We start from the raw sequence: 21,797 nt of genomic DNA, 5'->3' as shown, positions 1-21,797 counted from the left end.
TATAAGTCTTTCATCAGACCCATTGCCGAGTCTGGATGCTCGCTGTTTGTTGGTACTCCGAAAACGTTGCTGGCACCATTCCAAAATATTCAAAATATGGTTAATAGGACAGGTTTAGTCGTTTCCCTTGACTCTCTTCAGTCCGTTAGAGAGAGGTTCGATGTAGCGTCGATGGCTGTTTTCTACAAGTAGTTAAATTAACCTCCTTCTCTAGAGCTTTCCCGTATTGTGCCCCCAATTGTCCAACCAACAAGACAGACACAAAGGCTCACAGCTCGGCCTAACTATTTTGAGACTGACAAGCCGAGAACATAGTACTTGACGAACAGCTTCATCTGACGTTGCACTTCGGTCTGGAATAATCTTCCGGAGGAAGTCATCTAAAAACGTTTCTCTGTTGACTCTATCAAAAGAAGATTCAATAGTCATTGATAAACCTCGATAAAAGACTAGCGGCAAATCAGCTATTTACTCATACCTGGCCCCAGGAATTTAGGAATAAAAAAGGAAAGAAAATAGTTGATATAATATCCTATAATTAATTATAATATCCTAACATAGGATATATAAATGTTTCTGATATATAGTATTAATGTTTAATATAGCTGTTTCTGATATAGCATGTTTCTGATATATAGTATTTCTGATAAAAGTAAAGAGCGAAGTTGCATCTTAAAACGAACAAAAATTACTGCTTCGCGGCTTATGGAACATATTTTCGAAAAAACGTTTCAAACAAACTGGCTCGTGAAAATTCTTGACATTTGTCGGGAATTATCAAAAACTAGCGTTTTAAAAACCCAAAACTGACACATCAAAACAGCCACCGTTACCACGTTAATACCGTTGCCACCACTGACGAGGCCACCCTAAAATTAATTTAAAAAAACTCAAATTAATTTAAAAGAAAAGCACTGCTGCTTCGCAGTTTACGCAGCATATTTTCGAAACAAAACTGGTTCGTGATATTTCCCTATATTTTTAGCATTTTGTAAAACTAGCACTTTACTAAAAACACAAAATCGAAGCAACAAAACAGAAACATAAAGAGGAAATGTGGCCTGTAGGAAATTAAAGAATTATTCATAAACCTCTCAATACATCTCAGCTTATACTACACGATTTTAACTCTCCAAAAAAACTCAAGGAAGCTTAGTTTTTAGCAAAGCGCTAATTTTTCAGAAACCCACAAACATAGGAAAATACTACTAGCCAGTGTTGTTCTATCCAAAATATGAATTTCTGTTGCAAAAGCTACAAAGAAGAGCCATCACCATTAGACATACCACGACAAGACGACAAAAGCGTCTTATAAATAACAGTCTTCTTTATACTATTTGCATTTTCAAATCGCGGGTTTATTACATGCTAGAAAATTTAAGAAATTAGCCTCAAAATTTTTACCACCGCTCGATGCGGCTTTTTAATTCTCCTTTCCACTATAAACCAACAAAAAGCACGCTGGAATAATCAATAGCTTTGAATAGAGCCATTACACATTTCCCTAAGATATTTCCTGCGTGATGGTTCTATTGGCGGCAATTAAGAGGGGGCAGTTCCCCCTTGTTTTGTCCCAGTCTAGATTTTTAAAATTTCCTTTCCGGAGTCTTTTGATTGGAAAATAGCTTTTTGGTGTCTTCATAAAAAAACGCCTTAAGTGCAATCGTTGACGCCATAGGGCACTTTATGATGGCTTTATTAAGTCAGCCCTTATCAAAAGCGATTAGATACAAAAATTATATTTTAAATGAGCCGTTAAGTAGTTCTCTATTATGTTGCTGTAGCCTATTATGTTGTTGTATGGAGGCTCCAGCCGTCTGTTGCCTCTATTATGTTGCTGTACATAGTCAGCAGACGATTTATAAATAATATTAAGGGGGCTGGGAGGGAGGAAAATAAAAAAGGGGGCTTGCAAATCACAGAATAAGTGTTTAGATCATAGAGATTTGCCCTTCTCATTCTTTTAGGAAATGGGACCAAAAACGCGCTTTTTGTGTGCTAATGCCGAAAATAGCGCTACCATATAAAAAAGTATATATTAGCGCTACCAATGTAAAAAAGTTATTTTCTTTGTTTTTGCTAAATTCCTGTAAATTTATTTTCAAAACAACATTTTACTATCAAGATAAATCGAAATGATAGTTGCTATTTCTGAATCAACTAAAAATTGCAAATTTTAAACACATTTTTAAGTTTTGGGCCACCGTGGACCGTGGTTCGCTCTTTACTAGGTTGTAGCTATTTTTAGAATTTTTCCCGCTAGACAATTTTTTAACACATTTTAAAACTTTGGGTCGCCGTGGACCGTGGTTCGCTCTTTACTAGGTTGTAGCTATTTTTAGAATTTTTCCCGCTAGACAATTTTTTAACACATTTTTAAACTTCAAGTCACCGTGGACCGTGGTTCGCTCTTTACTAGGTTGTAGCTATTTTTAGAATTTTTCCCACTAGACAATTTTTTAACACATTTTTAAACTTCTGGTTACCATGGGCCGAGTTTCACACTTTACTGGGTTGTAGCTGTCGCTACAACCATGATATCGAGGATGGCAAAGATCGAAAACTGGCATGCTGTGCCTCGTGAAAGTAACGGTACTCAAATACAGGTCTGTGAAATATATTTAAAAATGACATTTAGAAGCAGTGACTAAATAGAGTAATAAAGCTATAATGCTTCGATGCCTACCTTCATAACACATTATTTTAGTTTTAAAGAGACATGGATACCCTTCAAATCGCGAAAACTGTTGCCAAATGAGTGGAATCTCCAGATCGGTTTAACCTGACTATTAAGAAAGCATGATGCGTGATCAAGAGGATGGGATAACAATATGACAATCATATCACCCAGAGTAAAAATGAAAAATAAAGTATGACGTTTACTATTGGGCGCTATAATGACGTTTACGATGGGCGCTATAAGGTAGTACTTTTACAAGTGGGTCTTCCACGACAGCAAGAGATCTTCAGGACATTGGTTGGATACCGACGATCCACCTAGGCACTTCGCAAAGGCGTACATCCACCAAAAAAAAGAACCATGGTTACTGTATGGTGGTCAGCGGAAGTGTGATTCATTATAAATTTCTGAAAGTGTGAACCATCACACTGGAGCCCTATTGTGAGAAAATCGACAAAATGTACCGAAAATTGTGAAAAACTGAATTATGCATACTATTTAATTCCTATTTTTGGTATCAATCATATTAGGATAAGAGCCACTGGATAAGATGAACCTACATCAGCATTATGTCAGGTCAAAATTCAGTTTGTTTACTTAAGGAAACTTGCAAAATTCTGTAAGTCATGTTTAGCCAGTCAACTGGTGTGAAAATACCCAAAACAAGATGCTTAAAAAATGTTTGGGTAGGTATTTTCCTCTCATAGTCCCCTCCCCCTCTCATTCAGATTTTTATAACATACCTTATGTTTATTTTATTCAAAATTACTTTTTTGTTTTTTTTTACTAAAGAAAATTATGAATAATAACACTAACCCCCCCCCCCACCTAGACTATGAAAATTACGTTTGGTCCCTCTCTACATTTTCGTGAATTGAAGCTACTATTTTGCAGCCAAGTGACAATCTTATACTAGATAATAATCTGTAATTTTTTGAAAACATTTTTGATCTCCTTATTTTTTAATTTTAATTTTTAATTAGAATTAATTTTTTTGTAATTTGTCCTCTTGTTCTCGAATACAATATCATGTGTGTATGTTTATTCAGATCCGTATAGAAACTGATGAGAGGGGGGGGGGGATCAAAATCCGTGCCTAGTTCCCAAATACCTCGAATTTCTGTCTTTTTCTATGATTGGTTATATTCTGCACGTAATTTTTTTCTTTGGAATTTCTTTTTGAAAATCAGTTTTAGCATAGATTCAAAGAAACGGTACAACAACAAAAAAAAAATTAAAAGACAATAATATTCGAAAGTATGAGGAAAAGCGTATCAGTTTTTGCACAGATTCGAGGACCCCCCGTGGCCACTTGAACTAGAACACACATAAGAATTGATTTACAAAGATAACCTAACTTGAGTCAAATGAGCATATGTGTCAAATTCGTAAATGCGCTGCAAATAAGAGATAAGAAGCAGAGCCGTTCCTAGGGTTGGTGGTGCCAGGGAAAATTAATTACAGCGTACCCTCCCGAGTCAAATATTTCCCCAAACGCGACCCCCTCAGCCACGTCGCCTTGGGCATCTTCTCCAATTACCCCACCCTTTGAAAGGATTTGATAAGGAGTTAACAACACAGGCTTCTGCGATTTACGAAGAGTATACGAAAAAAGATAATTTCAGGGCTCTTATAGAAAAAAAAATCAGGAACAAATTTTTACTTAAAAATTTCAGAAAAATATAGTTTAGAAACTTTATTGCAATTGACCTTGGGAAGTCAGAACTTCTTAGTTACATAGGCTTACAGAAAGTTCTTTAGCAAAGTATCGTTTAGATCTAATTATGTGCAAATCCACCTTTTCAGAAGAAAATCATTTGGTATAGTTTTCATTTTTTTCAATAAAAAATCTCAATTTGGAATTTTTAATTTTAAAAAATAACTATGGCTTTTTGCATTTTTTTTTATTTGTGGTTTTATAACAGTGTAGTTTTTCTAAAAATATGGATGTTTAAATATCTTTGCTGATAATGTTTCTAATCTTCCTAGCATTAATATACAGGTCCTCTTCACTCAAGCCTCGTGTTGATTAAAACCATTCACCCTGTCAGCAGCATTTTTTGAAGGTGAATCATTTTTGGACAGCCGGCTATGACTGGACAGCCAACATGACAGAACAGCCATCAAATTTTCAAAGACTATGATTGGCTGTCCAATCGAAGTCCCCTGCTACTGGCAGGGTGAATAATGTCAATCAAGAAGAGGCTTTACAATATTCTCTGAATAATGCCAAAAACATGAAAAAACAACTTACATGCAACACTGGAATATTATTGTTCCAGTGTTGCCCTGGCAACTTTACATTATTCTCTCAATAAATGCCAAAAATATGAAAAAACAGCTTACATGCAACACTGGAATATTATTGTTCCAGTGTTGTCCTGGCAACTTTACATTATTCTCTCAATAAATGCCAAAAATATGAAAAAACAGCTTACATGCAACACTGGAATATTATTGTTCCAGTGTTGTCCTGGCAACTTTACATTATTCTCTCAATAAATGCCAAAAATATGAAAAAACAGCTTACATGCAACACTGGAATATTATTGTTCCAGTGTTGTCCTGGCAACTTTACAATATTCTCTGAATAATGCCAAAAACATGAAAAAACAACTTACATGCAACACTGGAATAAAGGTGCCAGGATGTCAAGGTGATCTTCTGCGTTTCTTAGACTACAAAAGAATGAACAATATTAAAACCAATTAACTGATTAAAGAAAATAAAATCAAGAGTATGTATTCTGATTTACGTCTGATTAGCGTCTGATTGTTTAAAATTTAAGCCGTAGACGTCCGCATCACCAAACTGATTAGCGTCTGATTGTTTAAAATTTAATCGATTTTGAATGAAAATGAAAAGTTTTAAACTGAAAACTAGGAATAACTACTTTTCTAGCGACTAGTGGTGATGATTTTTAGAGGTTGAAGGGCACAATACATTTTTCAATATCTATGGAGGGGAGAAAATTTGTCATTTTTTCCATGTTTTCAATGAAAAGATCATAAAAAGTGGTTTCAATGAATATACCAACGAAAAAGTAATTTCAAAATCTAAGGGGGAAGGCTGTAGGAGGAAACAGGTCGCCCTGCCAGTGTTGCTCCCGCAACACTTTGGGTTGCGAGACCGAGAGAGGGTTACTGCAACACTTCATGGTTCCTAGACAACGCAAACTTAGTCTAGTTTGCGTCTTTTAAACGTATTGTTGACGTCTTGTTACGTATAACAGTTCGTCTGTTCGGTAATATTAGCATTTTTATAGCATAGTATAGATACACATCATCTATTACATGAGTGCCATTGAATATCTTTGGAAGAGTTTCCCTTTAGTCTCAAAAAGCGTATTACAATACTTTCAAAAGATCCATGGAAAATCCTTAAGATCAGTACGGAGGGATTTACGCACTTTCCTGAGCTCCCTTAGCTTGGAGTCGCCCTAGCCAAATGGTTAGCGCGCTAGATCTGGAATCCTTTGTCCAAAAGGTAGGGGTTCGACTCCTGGTATGACCGGTTATTTGGTTTATGACGAGGGTCAGTGGCATGACTCTGTAAGCTCAGCCACAGTTGACCCAGCTCTAAATGGGGACCTAGAGAAATCTGGGGAAGGGATGGACGAAGGGTGTGTGAAAGCACAGGATGGCTGACCCCCAGCCATCCATTGCACTTCCTGGCTCAAGGGATCAGCACCGCCGGTTTGGACTTTATGGGACTACTGCCGTATCCCTTACATTTTTTAGTCTATCCTTAACTTGGAGGAAAATATTTGGACAAAATATACAATATGAGGGCGTAAGGTGTGATTCCAACAACTTTAATGCGAAAAAATTTTGAACATTGAAACCATGTGAGAAATAATTTGATCTTTTATGTATAGACACTCCTTTCCTCATATTTATGAAGCATATTTCTATTGTTTACAGCAAATACATGAAAACGAGCCCTCATTCTCGAAGTATATTATAACAAATGTTAGGTTTTACCAAGAAGAGCGGGGGTTTCATAATGGTGACAATTCAATGTATGTTTAAATTATCCTGAACATAATATAGAAGAAAAAATAACAGAAATTGAACAATCATTTTTTTTCCGAACGAAAGTAAGGAGTGGAGTTAAAGCTACAAATACATTGAAAATTATCCTAAAATATGAGGCAATAAGAGTCTGTTAATCCACTTTTTCATATGTTTATTTTAAATATGACTTGAAGCGGAGCCTAATTTTAAGCAGAATATTTTTTTTTTACTTATTTTTTTATATTTTATATTACTACTTATTATATATTTTTTTCCAGCTTCACGTTAACCTCTTGTCCAATCCGTGTTAAGAATTTAAGAAAAATTTTAAATAAGTGAAAGACAAATAAGGCTTAAAGAATCTCAAAAATTAAAAAAAAATAATTTTCAAACAAAATTTCATTCAATCTTTCGAGCCTTTAATCACATTCTTTACCATATGCAATCATAAAATAGTCTAATATCTTCATTTTTTCCACAGACGTAGCTATTACCCCCGAAAACTAAAACGTTTGGCTAGATCCCATTAGCCAGTGCCCATTAGGAATAGAATATTTTTTTTATAAAATTATAAAAATTGCATTAATTTAATTAAGTAATTAATTAATTAATTACTTAAAAAATTGCCAAATTCACGGTTATCGATTCACGAGTTTTCATCAGGGATGTATTTTCACTGAATACTTTTCAGACTGGACCAGGTTCAACACAATGATGGGAACCGTGTTATGCATACGCAATCCTTTTTTAATATATAGCTTAACACGGATTGGACAAGAGGTTAACGTGAAGCTGGAAAAAAATATATAATAAGTAGTAAGTATAAAATATAAAAAATAAGTAAAAAAAATATTATATTCCTAATGGGCTAATGGCTAATGGGCTCTAGCCAAATTCACAATTTGTCTAAAAGCAGCAACAGGAAAGATTGAATGTATTTTTTTTTTGAAAAAATTAATTAATTTAATTAATTTTGAAACTGTAACTAAAGAAAATTAAATTAATTTTATTAACTTAACTAAAGAGAAATCAACTAAAGAAAAAAGGAAAGGCGTTTATATGATAGCCAGAACCAAAAGACCCTAACAAAGGAGGGGGGGTGACAGTTTTACAACTGCTGACCCCGATCTACATAAAGAAGGGACCCCACATTTGGAAAGCCCAGCCGTACATTCCACGACTTTTCCTGTGAGGCCCCTCGCTTAGTGACAAAATCACTCACGTGATTGTAACTCGTAACATATCTGGCCCTGTTAGCACGGGGCCCGGTGCGGTTGCACCACTTGCCACCCCAAATGACCGACACTGCTTAAAATAGAACATTTTTTAATCATTCTTTGGATTAAGACAGCAAATTAGGAAGAAAACATAAGATTAAGACACAAAAATAGTCAGCTCAACTTCAATTTTATTAATATCAAATAATCAATGCATCTCTTTTAACATCCCCACAAAAGGCTCCATGTCAAGGCTGTTTTCATGGGAATTTACTTACAGTATATTTGTGCCTATTAAATGACACATTTGTAAAAAGGACTGGAAATGGATTTCTCAATCCTAACGTGTTTACACGCCTCACGGGGATAGGCGAATTTCCTTAGGCCCATTGATGAGAGGTATGGATAAATTACCTGATACTGTAAATTATTTTTATTATTATATATATTAGTATTATATTATTATTATTATTATATTATTTATATAATATATAATTTATAATTTACAATTTTATTATAATTATTATTTAAATTATAATTCAAATTAATATTAAATTTCAAATAAAATATATATAAATAATATATTTGGTAAAATTCTAGTTAATTGACTTCTTGCTATCTCGGAAAGGGTATAGGTTAGGAAAATGAAACTTTCAGGGATGGGTCTACAGGCTAAAGTATGTCCCGGTAAGTTATTTTGAAGTACCCACCTCTACTCCTTCTCTCTCTAGAGGGCCCTGAAATTTGCCTACATGACAGGTCTATACCTATTGAAATTTTGACAAAACAACATTTTACCTCAATTTTCAGTTACTAGTTACTTTTTCTATGCCTTTAGTTCTGCAAATGCAATTCCTGTGATTTGAGTAGAATTTTGAGCCATATCAATGTTTTTTTTTTTTTTTTTTTTTTTTTTTTTTTTTTTTTTTTTAATTTAGGAAATGTATTTGCATATCTTTAAAACATTATAAAATGGAATTGAGCCAAGTTATGAAGCTGAAAACAATTTTGTTGTACTTCAATTAAGCAGATCTATTTTGCAAGGTTTCACTTTTATAACACACATATTTTTAAGGGTCATCAAAGGTCACGGCCCTCTAGAGGGAAAAGGAGTAGAGGTAGTTGCTTCAAAATACCTTCCCGGGACATACTTTAGTCTGTAGATTTATCCCTGAAAGTTTCATTTTCTTAACCTAAACCCTTTCCGAGATAGGAAGAAGTCAATTAACTAGAATTTTACCATATATTTATTATTATAGTTATTATTATTATTATATATATATACTGTAAATTATAAGTAAACACGCAGACAATTAAGGAATATAAAGATTTTTTTATCAATGTTTTCACCTTATTTTAATTTTGTATCATACCTCTTGATGTAATTTTTTCTTATTTTTATCAGTAAGAATGACTACGTGTACAAAAGCAAATACTTTTGCTTTTAATATACTTTTCATACATTTTTCAAAATCAAAAAGTATAATGCAATCGAACACTCGGCGTCCAATTGTTTGATAAATAAATAATTGGTGTGTAACAGTTACTTTTTGTGTCATAGTTACTTTATTTATATAAACTTTATTATATTAACTAATAGTTAATTACATTTTATTCTGAAGAAGACTATTCAGTCTTCTGAAGAAGACTGGTACAAAATATAAAAGAATAATATAGACAAAAAGAATAGAATAGATAAAAATAATAGATAGTTTAAAAATAGTTTACAAAAATAAATAGATAAAAATAGAAAGAATAGATAAAAAGAATAACAGCACAATCCATAAATTTAAAAATTCTGCTGATTTCCTGTGTGAGGACTGAACAGGAGCAAAAGTAAGGAAGGGGGGGGCACTTTTGTTGAAAAAAATGGCCCAGGTACTAAGAAAAAGATTCATATTAAGGAAATTTTGAGGGATTTAATTTTTCCATGTGAGATATGCTGAGATAAGAAACCTACCAAAATATAATAAAAAATAATCAATAAAAATAATCAAATAAAATAATCAAAAGTTAAAAAATAAATTAAAAAAAAGTTCAAAAATACGTTTTAAAAAGTTAAAAAATAATCATAACCTACCAAAAGAATCGAAACCTTATTCGAAACCCGTCTGACAATAAAGTTTTGAGCGTTCGCCTTGCCCTACTAGTGTTGACCTTTAATTTCAACCAAAAGTAATATTTCTAAAAAAACATGGTTGATATTTTCCATAGAATCTCCAAGAAATTCCAAATAAGAATGGAATAAAGACAAATTTTCTTTTTGTTTTTGGTATACCTAAAGACCTTTGCAAACTATCATAAGTAAAAAGGAGTTTTAAAGGACCAGCACCTGACTTCTAAGATTAAAATCAGTTGTAGCATTTAATTTTTTTTTTTCGTTGGAACGATTTTTTTCATTTTTAAATTCTTCGGCGGTTCTATACTTTTAGTTCAATTATCTTAATTGTTCACTTCATCTAGCTCCTCCATAATTTTTTTGTTTCACCTTTTAGTAAAAAAATGGATCGCCCTCACCTTTCGGAATTAAGTGGGATGGAGAGTTTTCGGTAAATAAATTTTAAATAATAAAACAAAATCCGGATTTAAAAAATACACGAAAGAAAATGTGTTCAAACTGGAATTTCCCTATTCTCTCCTTAAAAACAAAATAACAAAATCAGGATCTGAATAACACAAAAAAGTGTTTAATTTTTATTTGTTGAAATTGACGATTTTAAACTTTAAGGAGAAGGAATTTACCAACTTCTGAAAGCGTCTCACTTCTGAAAAAGACTAAAATTAGTTGGAACATTTTTCTTTCGTTGGGACGTTTTTTTTTACTTTATTTTTATTTTCTTTAAATTCTTCAGGGTTTTTATAAATAAATTATCTTGATTATTTACTTCTTTTAGCCCTTAAATAAAAATTTATGATATTTATGATGCCCTTTAGAAGAAGGGTTCAAAATGGGTCGCCCTCACCCAGGGGTGTCCCAAGCCTCTTTTCATTGGGGAGTGGGGCGAACTTCGTAGATTTACTGAATCGCTACCTGATTTCTGCCAAGTTTTCAGCAGAAATCAGAAATTTTGCAAATTGTTACCGAATGCCAAAAAAAGATGGCTCTCCCCCTTGAGTCGCCCTTGCCTTCACTTTTCGGGAGTAAGTGGGATGGCAGGTCTCCAAATATATTATAAACAATAAAAAGAAATTGTTAAAAAAAGGATCTAAATAGCACACAAAAAAGTATGTTTAAACTGGAATACCCTTTTCCATTATCGAGTAGGAGAATTTTTGCATCTGGATAATCCATGGCAAATTCCATGTCATGACGATCGCCATTTCCAAGGATAAAATCGAAAATCGCTGCGTCTACGATGTCTGGTAACCACTTGGAATACGTTGAATTGGATTTGTAATAATCACAAAAATTTGGATTTGTTTCCCACCTTAGAAAAAAGAAGCAGAAAATTAACATTTGGTGTTGACTGGCCAAAAATTACGGGTAACTTCGAGTGGAAACTGGCACTAATGTCGGCAAACACCATCAACGTCATCTAGCACTTGGCATGTTTTCGAGCTTGGTTTTACACTAATTTTACCCACTATACAAACTAAATTAATTAGTTTTATTATTGTAATGAAAAAACGACAAGTGCTGCCAAGCGACGAGATGGCGTGGAGGTTTTTTCGTCGACACTATAAACAGTTTCCACTCTTGCAAGTTACCCGTACTCTTTGATCATAGCTGCAGAAGAAAAATGACACTATGTTTTACATACTTATTAGCAGGAAAGTTGGAAGGAGGGACTGATTGCAAGGTATAAGCCCTACCATGAGATGCAAAGGCAATTGCTCCACACGCATTTTATTATGGGAGGAATGGACGAATTTTCTAGTTAAACCACCAACAACTTACAATCTTTGGCAATCTGTAATCTCTTATCCGCAGAACGTGTCCTAACCATCACAAACTTTCTCTAATTATAGTTCTTGAAAGCGAGATTGAACCATATGTTTCGTATAGCTAATTGTTTGAGATACGGTTAGTCAGTCGGGTACTCAGAACAGTCCGTAGGCAATTTCTCAGTAAGGCATCTAGCAAATTCTCCTCCGTTTTTCTGAGCCACCACGTTTTAGAACCATAATTGACCACTGTCATCACTGTAACTTCCAAAATCCTAATCTTGGCTCGTACTTATCTTCCTATGCTTCCAAACTTTTTTTCAACTGTAAAAAAAACATACTGGGCCTTGGCTATTCTATTTTCGTAGCATTCCTAGTTGTAGTTTGCAGTTTATATTCCGAGTTGCAGTTTGCAGTTTACATTCCAAGTTGCATTTTGCAGTTTACATTTCGAGTTAAATATTGCAGTTTACATTTCGAGTTGCAGTTTACAGTTTACATTCCGAGTTCCAGTTTGTAATTTACATTCCGAGTTACAGTTTGCAGTTTACATTTCGAGTTAAATATTGCAGTTTACATTTCGAGTTGTAGTTTGCAGTTTACATTCCGAGTTGCTAAAAAACAGCTGAAACAATATGTAATTAATAATCACTTTAAATATACATAGAAGTATTGAGAGATTTCAAATTTAGATAATTACTTGAGTACCGAGCATCGAGGCTTAGCAATACAGTAATTGAACTTCAAGGGCATGAAAGATTTTTCTACCTTGACACCATATGGGTCAAGTATGGTTGATTAAATAAAATTATTAAAATTAAATTAATTAGATTGAATTTTAAGAATTAACGGTATGTATTTAATAAGCACTTTAAATATCCATAGAAATAATGGGAGATTTCAAATTTAGAAATTTACTTGAGTACCGAGCATCGAGGATCACCAATACAGTAATTGACCTTCAAGGGCATGAAAGATTTTTCTACCTTGACACCATATGGGTCAAGTATGGTTGATTAAATAAAATTATTAAAATTAAATTAATTAGATTGAATTTTAACAATTAACGGTATGTATTTAAAAAGCACTTTAAATATCCATGGAAATACTGAGAGATTTCAAATTTAGAAATTTACTTGAGTACCGAGCATCGAGGCTTACCAATACAGTAATTGAACTTCAAGGGCATGAAAGATTTTTCTACCTTGACACCATATGGGTCAAGTATGGTTAATTAAATAAAATTACTAAAATTAAATTAATTAGGTTCAATTTTAACAATTAACGGTATGTATTTAATAAGCACTTTAAATGTCCATAGAAATACTAAGAGATTTCAAATTTAGAAATTTACTTGAGTACCGAGCATCGAGGCTTACCAATACAGTAATTGAACATCAAGGGCATGAAAGATTTTTCTACCTTGACAACATATGGGTCAAGTATGGTTGATTAAATAAAATTATTAAAATTAAATTAATTAGATTGAATTTTAACAATTAACGGTATGTATTTAATAAGCACTTTAAATATACATAGAAATACTAAGAGATTTCAAATTTAGAAATTTACTTGAGTACCGAGCATCGAGGCTTAGCAATACAGTAATTGAACTTCAAGGGCATGAAAGATTTTTCTACCTTGACACCATATGGGTCAAGTATGGTTGATTAAATAAAATTATTAAAATTAAATTAATTAGGTTGAATTTTGACAATTAACGGTATGTAATTAATAAGCACTTTAAATATCCATAGAAATACTAAGAGATTTCAAATTTAGAAATTTACTTGAGTACCGAGCATCGAGGCCTACCAATACAGTAATTGAACTTCAAGGGCATGAAAGATTTTTCTACCTTGACAACATATGGGTCAAGTATGGTTGATAAATAAAATTATTAAAATTAAATTAATTAGATTGAATTTTAACAATTAAAGGTATGTATTTAATAAGCACTCTAAATGTCCATAGAAATCAAATTTAGAAATTTACTTGAGTACCGAGCATCGAGGCTTACCAATACAGTAATTGAACTTCAAGGGCAAGAAAAATTTTTCTACCTTGACAACATATGGGTCAAGTATGGTTGATTAAATAAAATTATTAAAATTAAATTAATTAGATTGAATTTTAACAGGTAACGGTACGTATTTAATATGCACTGTAAATATCCACAGAAATACTGAGAGATTTCAAATTTAGAAATTTACTTGAGTACCGAGCATCGAGGCTTACCAATACAGTAATTGAACTTCAAGGGCATGAAAGATTTTTCTACCTTGACACCATATGGGTCAAGTATGGTTGATTAAATAAAATTATTAAAATTAAATTAATTAGATTGAATTTTAAGAATTAACGGTATGTATTTAATAAGCAACTTTAAATATCCATAGAAATATGTAGAGACTTCAAATTTAGAAATTTACTTGAGTACCGAGCATCGAGGCTTACCAATACAGTAATTGAACTTCAAGGGCATGAAAGATTTTTCTACCTTGACAACATATGGGTCAAGTATGGTTGATTAAATAAAATAATTAAAATTAAATTAATTAGATTGAATTTTAACAATTAACGGTATGTAATTAATAAGCAATTTAAATATCCATAGAAATATTGAGAGATTTCAAATTTAGAAATTTACTTGAGTACCGAGCATCGAGGCTTACCAATACAGTAATGGAACTTCAAGGGCATAAAAGATTTTTCTACCTTGACACCATATGGGTCAAGTATGGTTGATTAAATAAAATTATTAAAATTAAATTAATTAGATTGAATTTTAACAATTAACGGTATGTATTTAATAAGCACTTTAAATATCCATAGAAATATTGAGAGATTTCAAATTTAGAAATTTACTTGAGTACCGAGCATCGAGGCTTACCAATACAGTAATTGAACTTCAAGGGCATGAAAGATTTTTCTACCTTGACACCATATGGGTCAAGTATGGTTGATTAAATAAAATTATTAAAATTAAATTAATTAGATTGAATTTTAACAATTAACGGTATGTATTTAATAAGCACTTTAAATATCCATGGAAATGCTGAGAGATTTCAAATTTAGAAATTTACTTGAGTACCGAGCATCGAGGCTTACCAATACAGTAATTGAACTTCAAGGGCATGAAAGATTTTTCTACCTTGACAACATATGGGTCAAGTATGGTTGATTAAATAAAATTACTAAAATTAAATTAATTAGATTGAATTTTAACAATTAACGGTATGTATTTAATAAGCACTTTAAATCTCCATAGAAATACTAAGAGATTTCAAATTTAGAAATTTACTTGAGTACCGAGCATCGAGGCTTACCAATACAGTAATTGAACATCAAGGGCATGAAAGATTTTTCTACCTTGACAACATATGGGTCAAGTATGGTTGATTAAATAAAATTATTAAAATTAAATTAATTAGATTGAATTTTAACAATTAACGGTATGTATTTAATAAGCACTTTAAATATACATAGAAATACTAAGAGATTTCAAATTTAGAAATTTACTTGAGTACCGAGCATCGAGGCTTACCAATACAGTAATTGAACTTCAAGGGCATGAAAGATTTTTCTACCTTGACACCATATGGGTCAAGTATGGTTGATTAAATAAAATTATTAAAATTAAATTAATTAGATTGAATTTTAACAATTAACGGTATGTATTTAATAAGCACTTTAAATATCCATAGAAATACTAAGAGATTTCAAATTTAGAAATTTACTTGAGTACCGAGCATCGAGGCCTACCAATAGAGTAATTGAACTTCAAGGGCATGAAAGATTTTTCTACCTTGACAACATATGGGTCAAGTATGGTTGATTAAATAAAATTATTAAAATTAAATTAATTAGATTGAATTTTAACAATTAACGGTATGTATTTAATAAGCACTCTAAATATCCATAGAAATACTAAGAGATTTCAAATTTAAAAATTTACTTGAGTACCGAGCATCAAGGCTTACCAATACAGTAATTGAACTTCAAGGGCATGAAAGATTTTTCTACCTTGACAACATATGGATCAAGTATGGTTGATTAAATAAAATTATTAAAATTAAATTAATTAGATTGAATTTTAACAATTAACGGTATGTATTTAATAAGCACTTTAGATATCCATAGAAATACTAAGAGATTTCAAATTTAGAAATTTACTTGAGTACCGAGCATCGAGGCTTACCAATACAGTAATTGAACTTCAAGGGCAAGAAAAATTTTTCTACCTTGACAACATATGGGTCAAGTATGGTTGATTAAATAAAATTATTAAAATTAAATTAATTAGATTGAATTTTAACAAGTAACGGTACGTATTTAATAAGCACTTTAAATATCCACAGAAATACTGAGAGATTTCAAATTTAGAAATTTACTTGAGTACCGAGCATCGAGGCTTACCAATACAGTAATTGAACTTCAAGGGCATGAAAGATTTTTCTACCTTGACACCATATGGGTCAAGTATGGTTGATTAAATAAAATTATTAAAATTAAATTAATTAGATTGAATTTTAAGAATTAACGGTATGTATTTAATAAGCAACTTTAAATATCCATAGAAATATGTAGAGACTTCAAATTTAGAAATTTACTTGAGTACCGAGCATCGAGGCTTACCAATACAGTAATTGAACTTCAAGGGCATGAAAGATTTTTCTACCTTGACAACATATGGGTCAAGTATGGTTGATTAAATAAAATTATTAAAATTAAATTAATTAGATTGAATTTTAACAATTAACGGTATGTATTTAATAAGCACTTTAAATATCCATAGAAATACTAAGAGATTTCAAATTTAGAAATTTACTTGAGTACCGAGCATCGAGGCTTACCAATACAGTAATTGAACTTCAAGGGCATGAAAGATTTTTCTACCTTGACAACATATGGGTCAAGTATGGTTGATTAAATAAAATTATTAAAATTAAATTAATTAGATTGAATTTTAACAATTAACGGTATGTATTTAATAAGCACTTTAAATATGCATAGAAATACTAAGATATTTCAAATTTAGAAATTAACTTGAGTACCGAGCATCGAGGCCTACCAATACAGTAATTGAACTTCAAGGGCATGAAAGATTTTTCTACCTTGACACCATATGGGTCAAGTATGGTTGATTAAATAAAATTATTAAAATTAAATTAATTAGATTGAATTTTAAGAATTAACGGTATGTATTTAATAAGCAACTTTAAATATCCATAGAAATATGTAGAGATTTCAAATTTAGAAATTTACTTGAGTACCGAGCATCGAGGCTTACCAATACAGTAATTGAACTTCAAGGGCATGAAAGATTTTTCTACCTTGACAACATATGGGTCAAGTATGGTTGATTAAATAAAATTATTAAAATTAAATTAATTAGATTGAATTTTAACAATTAACGGTATGTATTTAATAAGCACTTTAAATATCCATAGAAATACTAAGAGATTTCAAATTTAGAAATTTACTTGAGTACCGAGCATCGAGGCCTACCAATACAGTAATTGAACTTCAAGGGCATGAAAGATTTTTCTACCTTGACACCATATGGGTCAAGTATGGTTGATTAAATAAAATTATTAAAATTAGACTGAACTTTAAGAATTAACGGTATGTATTTAATAAGCAACTTTAAATATCCATAGAAATATGTAGAGATTTCAAATTTAGAAATTTACTTGAGTACCGAGCATCGAGGCTTACCAATACAGTAATTGAACTTCAAGGGCATGAAAAATTTTTCTACCTTGACAACATATGGGTCAAGTATGGTTGATTAAATAAAATTATTAAATTAAATTAATTAGATTGAATTTTAACAATTAACGGTATGTATTTAATAAGCACTTTAAATATCCATAGAAATACTAATAGATTTCAAATTTAGAAATTTACTTGAGTACCGAGCATCGAGGCTTACCAATACAGTAATTGAACTTCAAGGGCATGAAAGATTTTTCTACCTTGACACCATATGGGTCAAGTATGGTTGATTAAATAAAATTATTAAAATTAAATTAATTAGATTGAATTTTAACAATTAACGGTATGTATTTAATAAGCACTTTAAATATCCATAGAAATATTGAGAGATTTCAAATTTAGAAATTTACTTGAGTACCGAGCATCGAGGCTTACCAATACAGTAATTGAACTTCAAGGGCATGAAAGATTTTTCTACCTTGACAACATATGGGTCAAGTATGGTTAATTAAATAAAATTATTAAAATTAAATTAATTAGATTGAATTTTAACAATTAACGGTATGTATTTAATAAGCACTTTAAATATCCATAGAAATATTGAGAGACCTCAAATTTAGATATTTACTTGAGTACCGAGCATCGAGGCTTACCAACACAGTAATTGAACTTCAAGGGCATGAAAGATTTTTCTACCTTGACACCATATGGGTCAAGTATGGTTGATAAAGTAAAATAATTAAAATTAAATTAATTAGATTGAATTTTAACAATTAACGGTATGTAATTAATAAGCACTTTAAATATCCATAGAAATAATGAGAGATTTCAAATTTATATATTTACTTGAGTACCGAGCATCAAGGCTTACCAATACAGTAATTGAACTTCAAGGGCATGAAAGGTTCTTCTACCTTGACACCATATGGGTCAAGTATGGTTGATAAAGTAAAATGACATCTTTCTGATTGTACTCATTAACATATTCAAACTACGAAAAAGAAAAAAAGAAAGGGGACATACAAAAAGGATGAAGAAGGTGAAGTGTTTTTACAAGTTGATTGTCAGTTGTAGTTAGTTATATCAAATAGTGGTATTTGACTTTCGATTGATAATAATCACCTATTCGTACCACTGTTACTTCATACTCAAGTAGTGGCTTACTGAAATATAGCAGCCAGAAATATAGCAGCCAGAATTTTTTTCAGGAAACTGATTGGTCCAATCAAAGCTTTTCTTAAAAAAGACATAGGTCACTGAGCTCATATTGAACTTTTACCTGAACACTATAAAAGACTCCTACAAAGAGTAAAAAAAAAAGTTGGGCAGGCTCTATATCAATTTACAACGCTCGAGGTGGACCAACAGTACAGCAGCTGCCAGGGTAGGGGCTGGTCTTTGTGGCTTGAGCTTACACTAGGTTTTACGAGTCCACTCAAAGAGAATGGAAAGCTTACAAGAATGAGAACTGGTACTAATGTCGACATCAAAGCCATCTAGCGTTAGGTGACACTTGGCATTTTTTCAAGCTTCATAATAGTTTTTCTTTTAGTGAACTGTGATCAAACACGTATAACTACCCTGATTTTAACAATTATACTAATTGTTCTCATTACTGCACTGAAAAACGCCTGAAAAAAGATGGTGTTGATAGTTTTTTGTCGACACTAGCCCCAGTTCCCACTCTTATAAGTTAACCATGCTATTTGGAAGCCGTCCATAGTAACAATAATGCATCTAGCTCTTGAGAGGGGCTAAATGATCAGACTAAGGATGAGGAGCACACTTGCTCTTAAGCAAGTGACAAGCCTCAATCAGCAACTGTTTTGTCCCCATCTGTCCAATCACGGCCTTCTCACCAAGGCATAAACCTATCCCATTGCGACTCTTTGGAAACACCTTAACCCATTGGCAGTTGATATATATTCCTCACACACACACATGTAACCTTTTATTGCTTTTTTCTACCTTTTATGTTTTTAATTATCGCTTTCCTGTAATCGTTTCTCGATTGAACATTTGTGTTTAATGTTTAAGTCGATGCATTTATGGTTTTGATTTTATTATAGAGCTGTCCATTAAACACCAACCAGCAGCTTCCTTTTGTATGAACCACTATTTTTATTCAACCAATTACCGATTGATAGGGATACTTGCACCCTGATTATTTTATTTAATACGGTAATCGGGGTAAATATTTTTCATGAACGGCCATAAATTTTTCAACAGATTTATTTAAAGATTTATACAGTTTTTCAAAATACTCTTTGGGTTTATTGACATTGGAAGCTTTGATTCAAGATGTCTTTTCAATTTTGATGGTTTCATACTCTCTCTGAAGCCAATTATTCATTGCAGATTAAGCAAAGAGGTTGTTCATCACTCTTACAATTTTAAAATGTAAAACCAAAAATGTAAAACCAAAATTTAAAAACAATTTAAAAAACAAAAATGAATTTTAAAAACAAAAATTTAAAATGTAAAACCAAACTGTAATGCAAAGCCAAATTGAAGAAAAGACTCATCATGTTTTCTTTTTCGCATATTAGATGCCTGTTTTTGTAATTGTGACTTTGCACAAATACACATCTGGATGTTATAAAAATCGTGTTTAAATATTTGACATTAAATCTCTCGTGACCCCAGAATTTTGCTATGCGACCGCATTTGGGGTTACAGCCCATAGTTTAAGAAAACATGCTCTATTAAAATGATATGATTTGTAAAATCTGCATAGCCAAGGTAAAGAAATGACGCATTGGCAAAAGAACTTTGGTTAAAATCAGGTGACTGAATCAATATATTTATAGAAACTTTGCATTTTCAATCTAGCAATACCATGAATACAAACTTTCTGGATAACTTTATGGAGTAGCACCGCTTTGAGGAGGCTATCAACCAATTACAATCAGCATATTGCCTTGAAATTTGAGATATGAATGGTGTTAACGGTGTGATTTTTTTTTTGGTGCTTCACCTCCTCTTGCTATGCATTCGTATTATGGTTAGCCTCCCTGCTGCAATATCATAATCGCAGACCGATATATTTCGGCTATGGTAGCCTTTGAAAATGCCTCCAATACACCACATATCAAACAGTTCGTGGTAGCGAACTGTAGTAAGGAGCGACCCGACTCAATAGTAACCAAAACTCTAAAAAATGGAATTTTAACACCAATAGCTACATCAAAAGAATCGCATTTTAATGCTGATTTGAAATATATAAGTTTCATCAAGTTTAGTCGTACCCATCAAAAGTTACGAGCCTGAGAAAATTTGCCTTATTTTAGAAAATAGGGGGAAACACCCCCTAATTGCTGATAGAAGTCCATAACTAAGCAGACGATACTTGCAATCACTAACATGGCCTCAACCCCGCACAAAACTTCTATTCAACTTTCGGGCACCGAAGGTTACAAGGGTCATGGCTCCTTCTAGGCCTCACACTTTTTAAGAATTTACGAAAAATTTTAAATAAGTGAAAGACAAATAAGGCTTAAAGAATCTCAAAAATTAACAAAAAAACAATTTTTCAAAAAAAATTCATTCAATCTATCCTAATGGTGCTTTTAGACAAATTATGGATTTGGCTAGAGCCCAATAGGCAGTGAACTTTTTCACATCCTACAGGTGATCCAAGAGTCTTAAAACAAAATTATAGATTGTTTTATTCGTGACTTGCAACATCAGAGAATGATCCATCTGGAAAATATAGTCTATAGAGGACAATTTATCACCTCGAGGTGGACAAGCCTAGAAACACATTCCAAGGTTCCTCAAGCTACCTTGTGACTATTTTTACTATATATGGACAGCATTGTCATAAATTAAAATAATTGAAAAATACTCTTTAGCTTAAAAGTTTTTCATACCTCTTCAAACTTCCTTAGTTCTGTTAATTTGGTTTAATTTGATTAATTATTTAACTAGATAATTAAATTAATTAGATAAATAATTTTCAACTGATAATGGTTGCAACACGTTTAAAAGAAATGGCAAGCAAAAAAGTTGCCATTTTTAGCAAATTTATTTCCTAAAAGTTAAACGTTGTTCATAAAAACTAAATCCCGCCAGAAAATACAAACAAAGAGATTGTTTTCAAACAAAGAAAATGCAGTCCTGTGGTGGTGCAGTGGATTTGACCTTAGCTTGATAATACGGGACCCAGAGATCGAATCACGCTGCAGGAATGCACTGCAGGGCCGACGCAGGGACCTTAGTAGTCAAGAAGCGTCGTTAATTCTTAAATAATAATAAAGAAAATGCAAACAAAGAGAA

The 21,797-nt window shown here is 32.1% G+C and overlaps 1 protein-coding gene across 2 annotated transcripts in view; it reads right to left on the bottom strand.

Annotated features, from left to right (window-relative positions):
- The window catches only part of LOC136040186 (glycosaminoglycan xylosylkinase-like), a 74,839-nt gene that overhangs the window by 4,442 nt on the left and 48,600 nt on the right, over nucleotides 1-21,797 (bottom strand). The window contains exons 6-8 of one of the 2 annotated variants that reach the window (XM_065724335.1): nucleotides 11,159-11,341; nucleotides 5,302-5,358; nucleotides 196-403 (exon numbers count right to left, since the gene is read on the bottom strand). In XM_065724335.1, coding sequence (XP_065580407.1) covers nucleotides 211-403; nucleotides 5,302-5,358; nucleotides 11,159-11,341 — 433 coding nt within the window. In that variant the 3' untranslated portion in view covers nucleotides 196-210. Of the gene's footprint in view, nucleotides 1-195; nucleotides 404-5,301; nucleotides 5,359-11,158; nucleotides 11,342-21,797 lie in introns of those variants that run through there. The other variant, XM_065724336.1, reaches the window with a different exon arrangement.

The sequence above is a fragment of the Artemia franciscana genome, chromosome 20 (assembly GCF_032884065.1).
Source record: "Artemia franciscana chromosome 20, ASM3288406v1, whole genome shotgun sequence".
In the NCBI taxonomy this organism is placed as follows: Eukaryota; Metazoa; Arthropoda; class Branchiopoda; order Anostraca; family Artemiidae; genus Artemia; species Artemia franciscana.
This window is presented reverse-complemented; position numbering and strand designations above follow the sequence as displayed.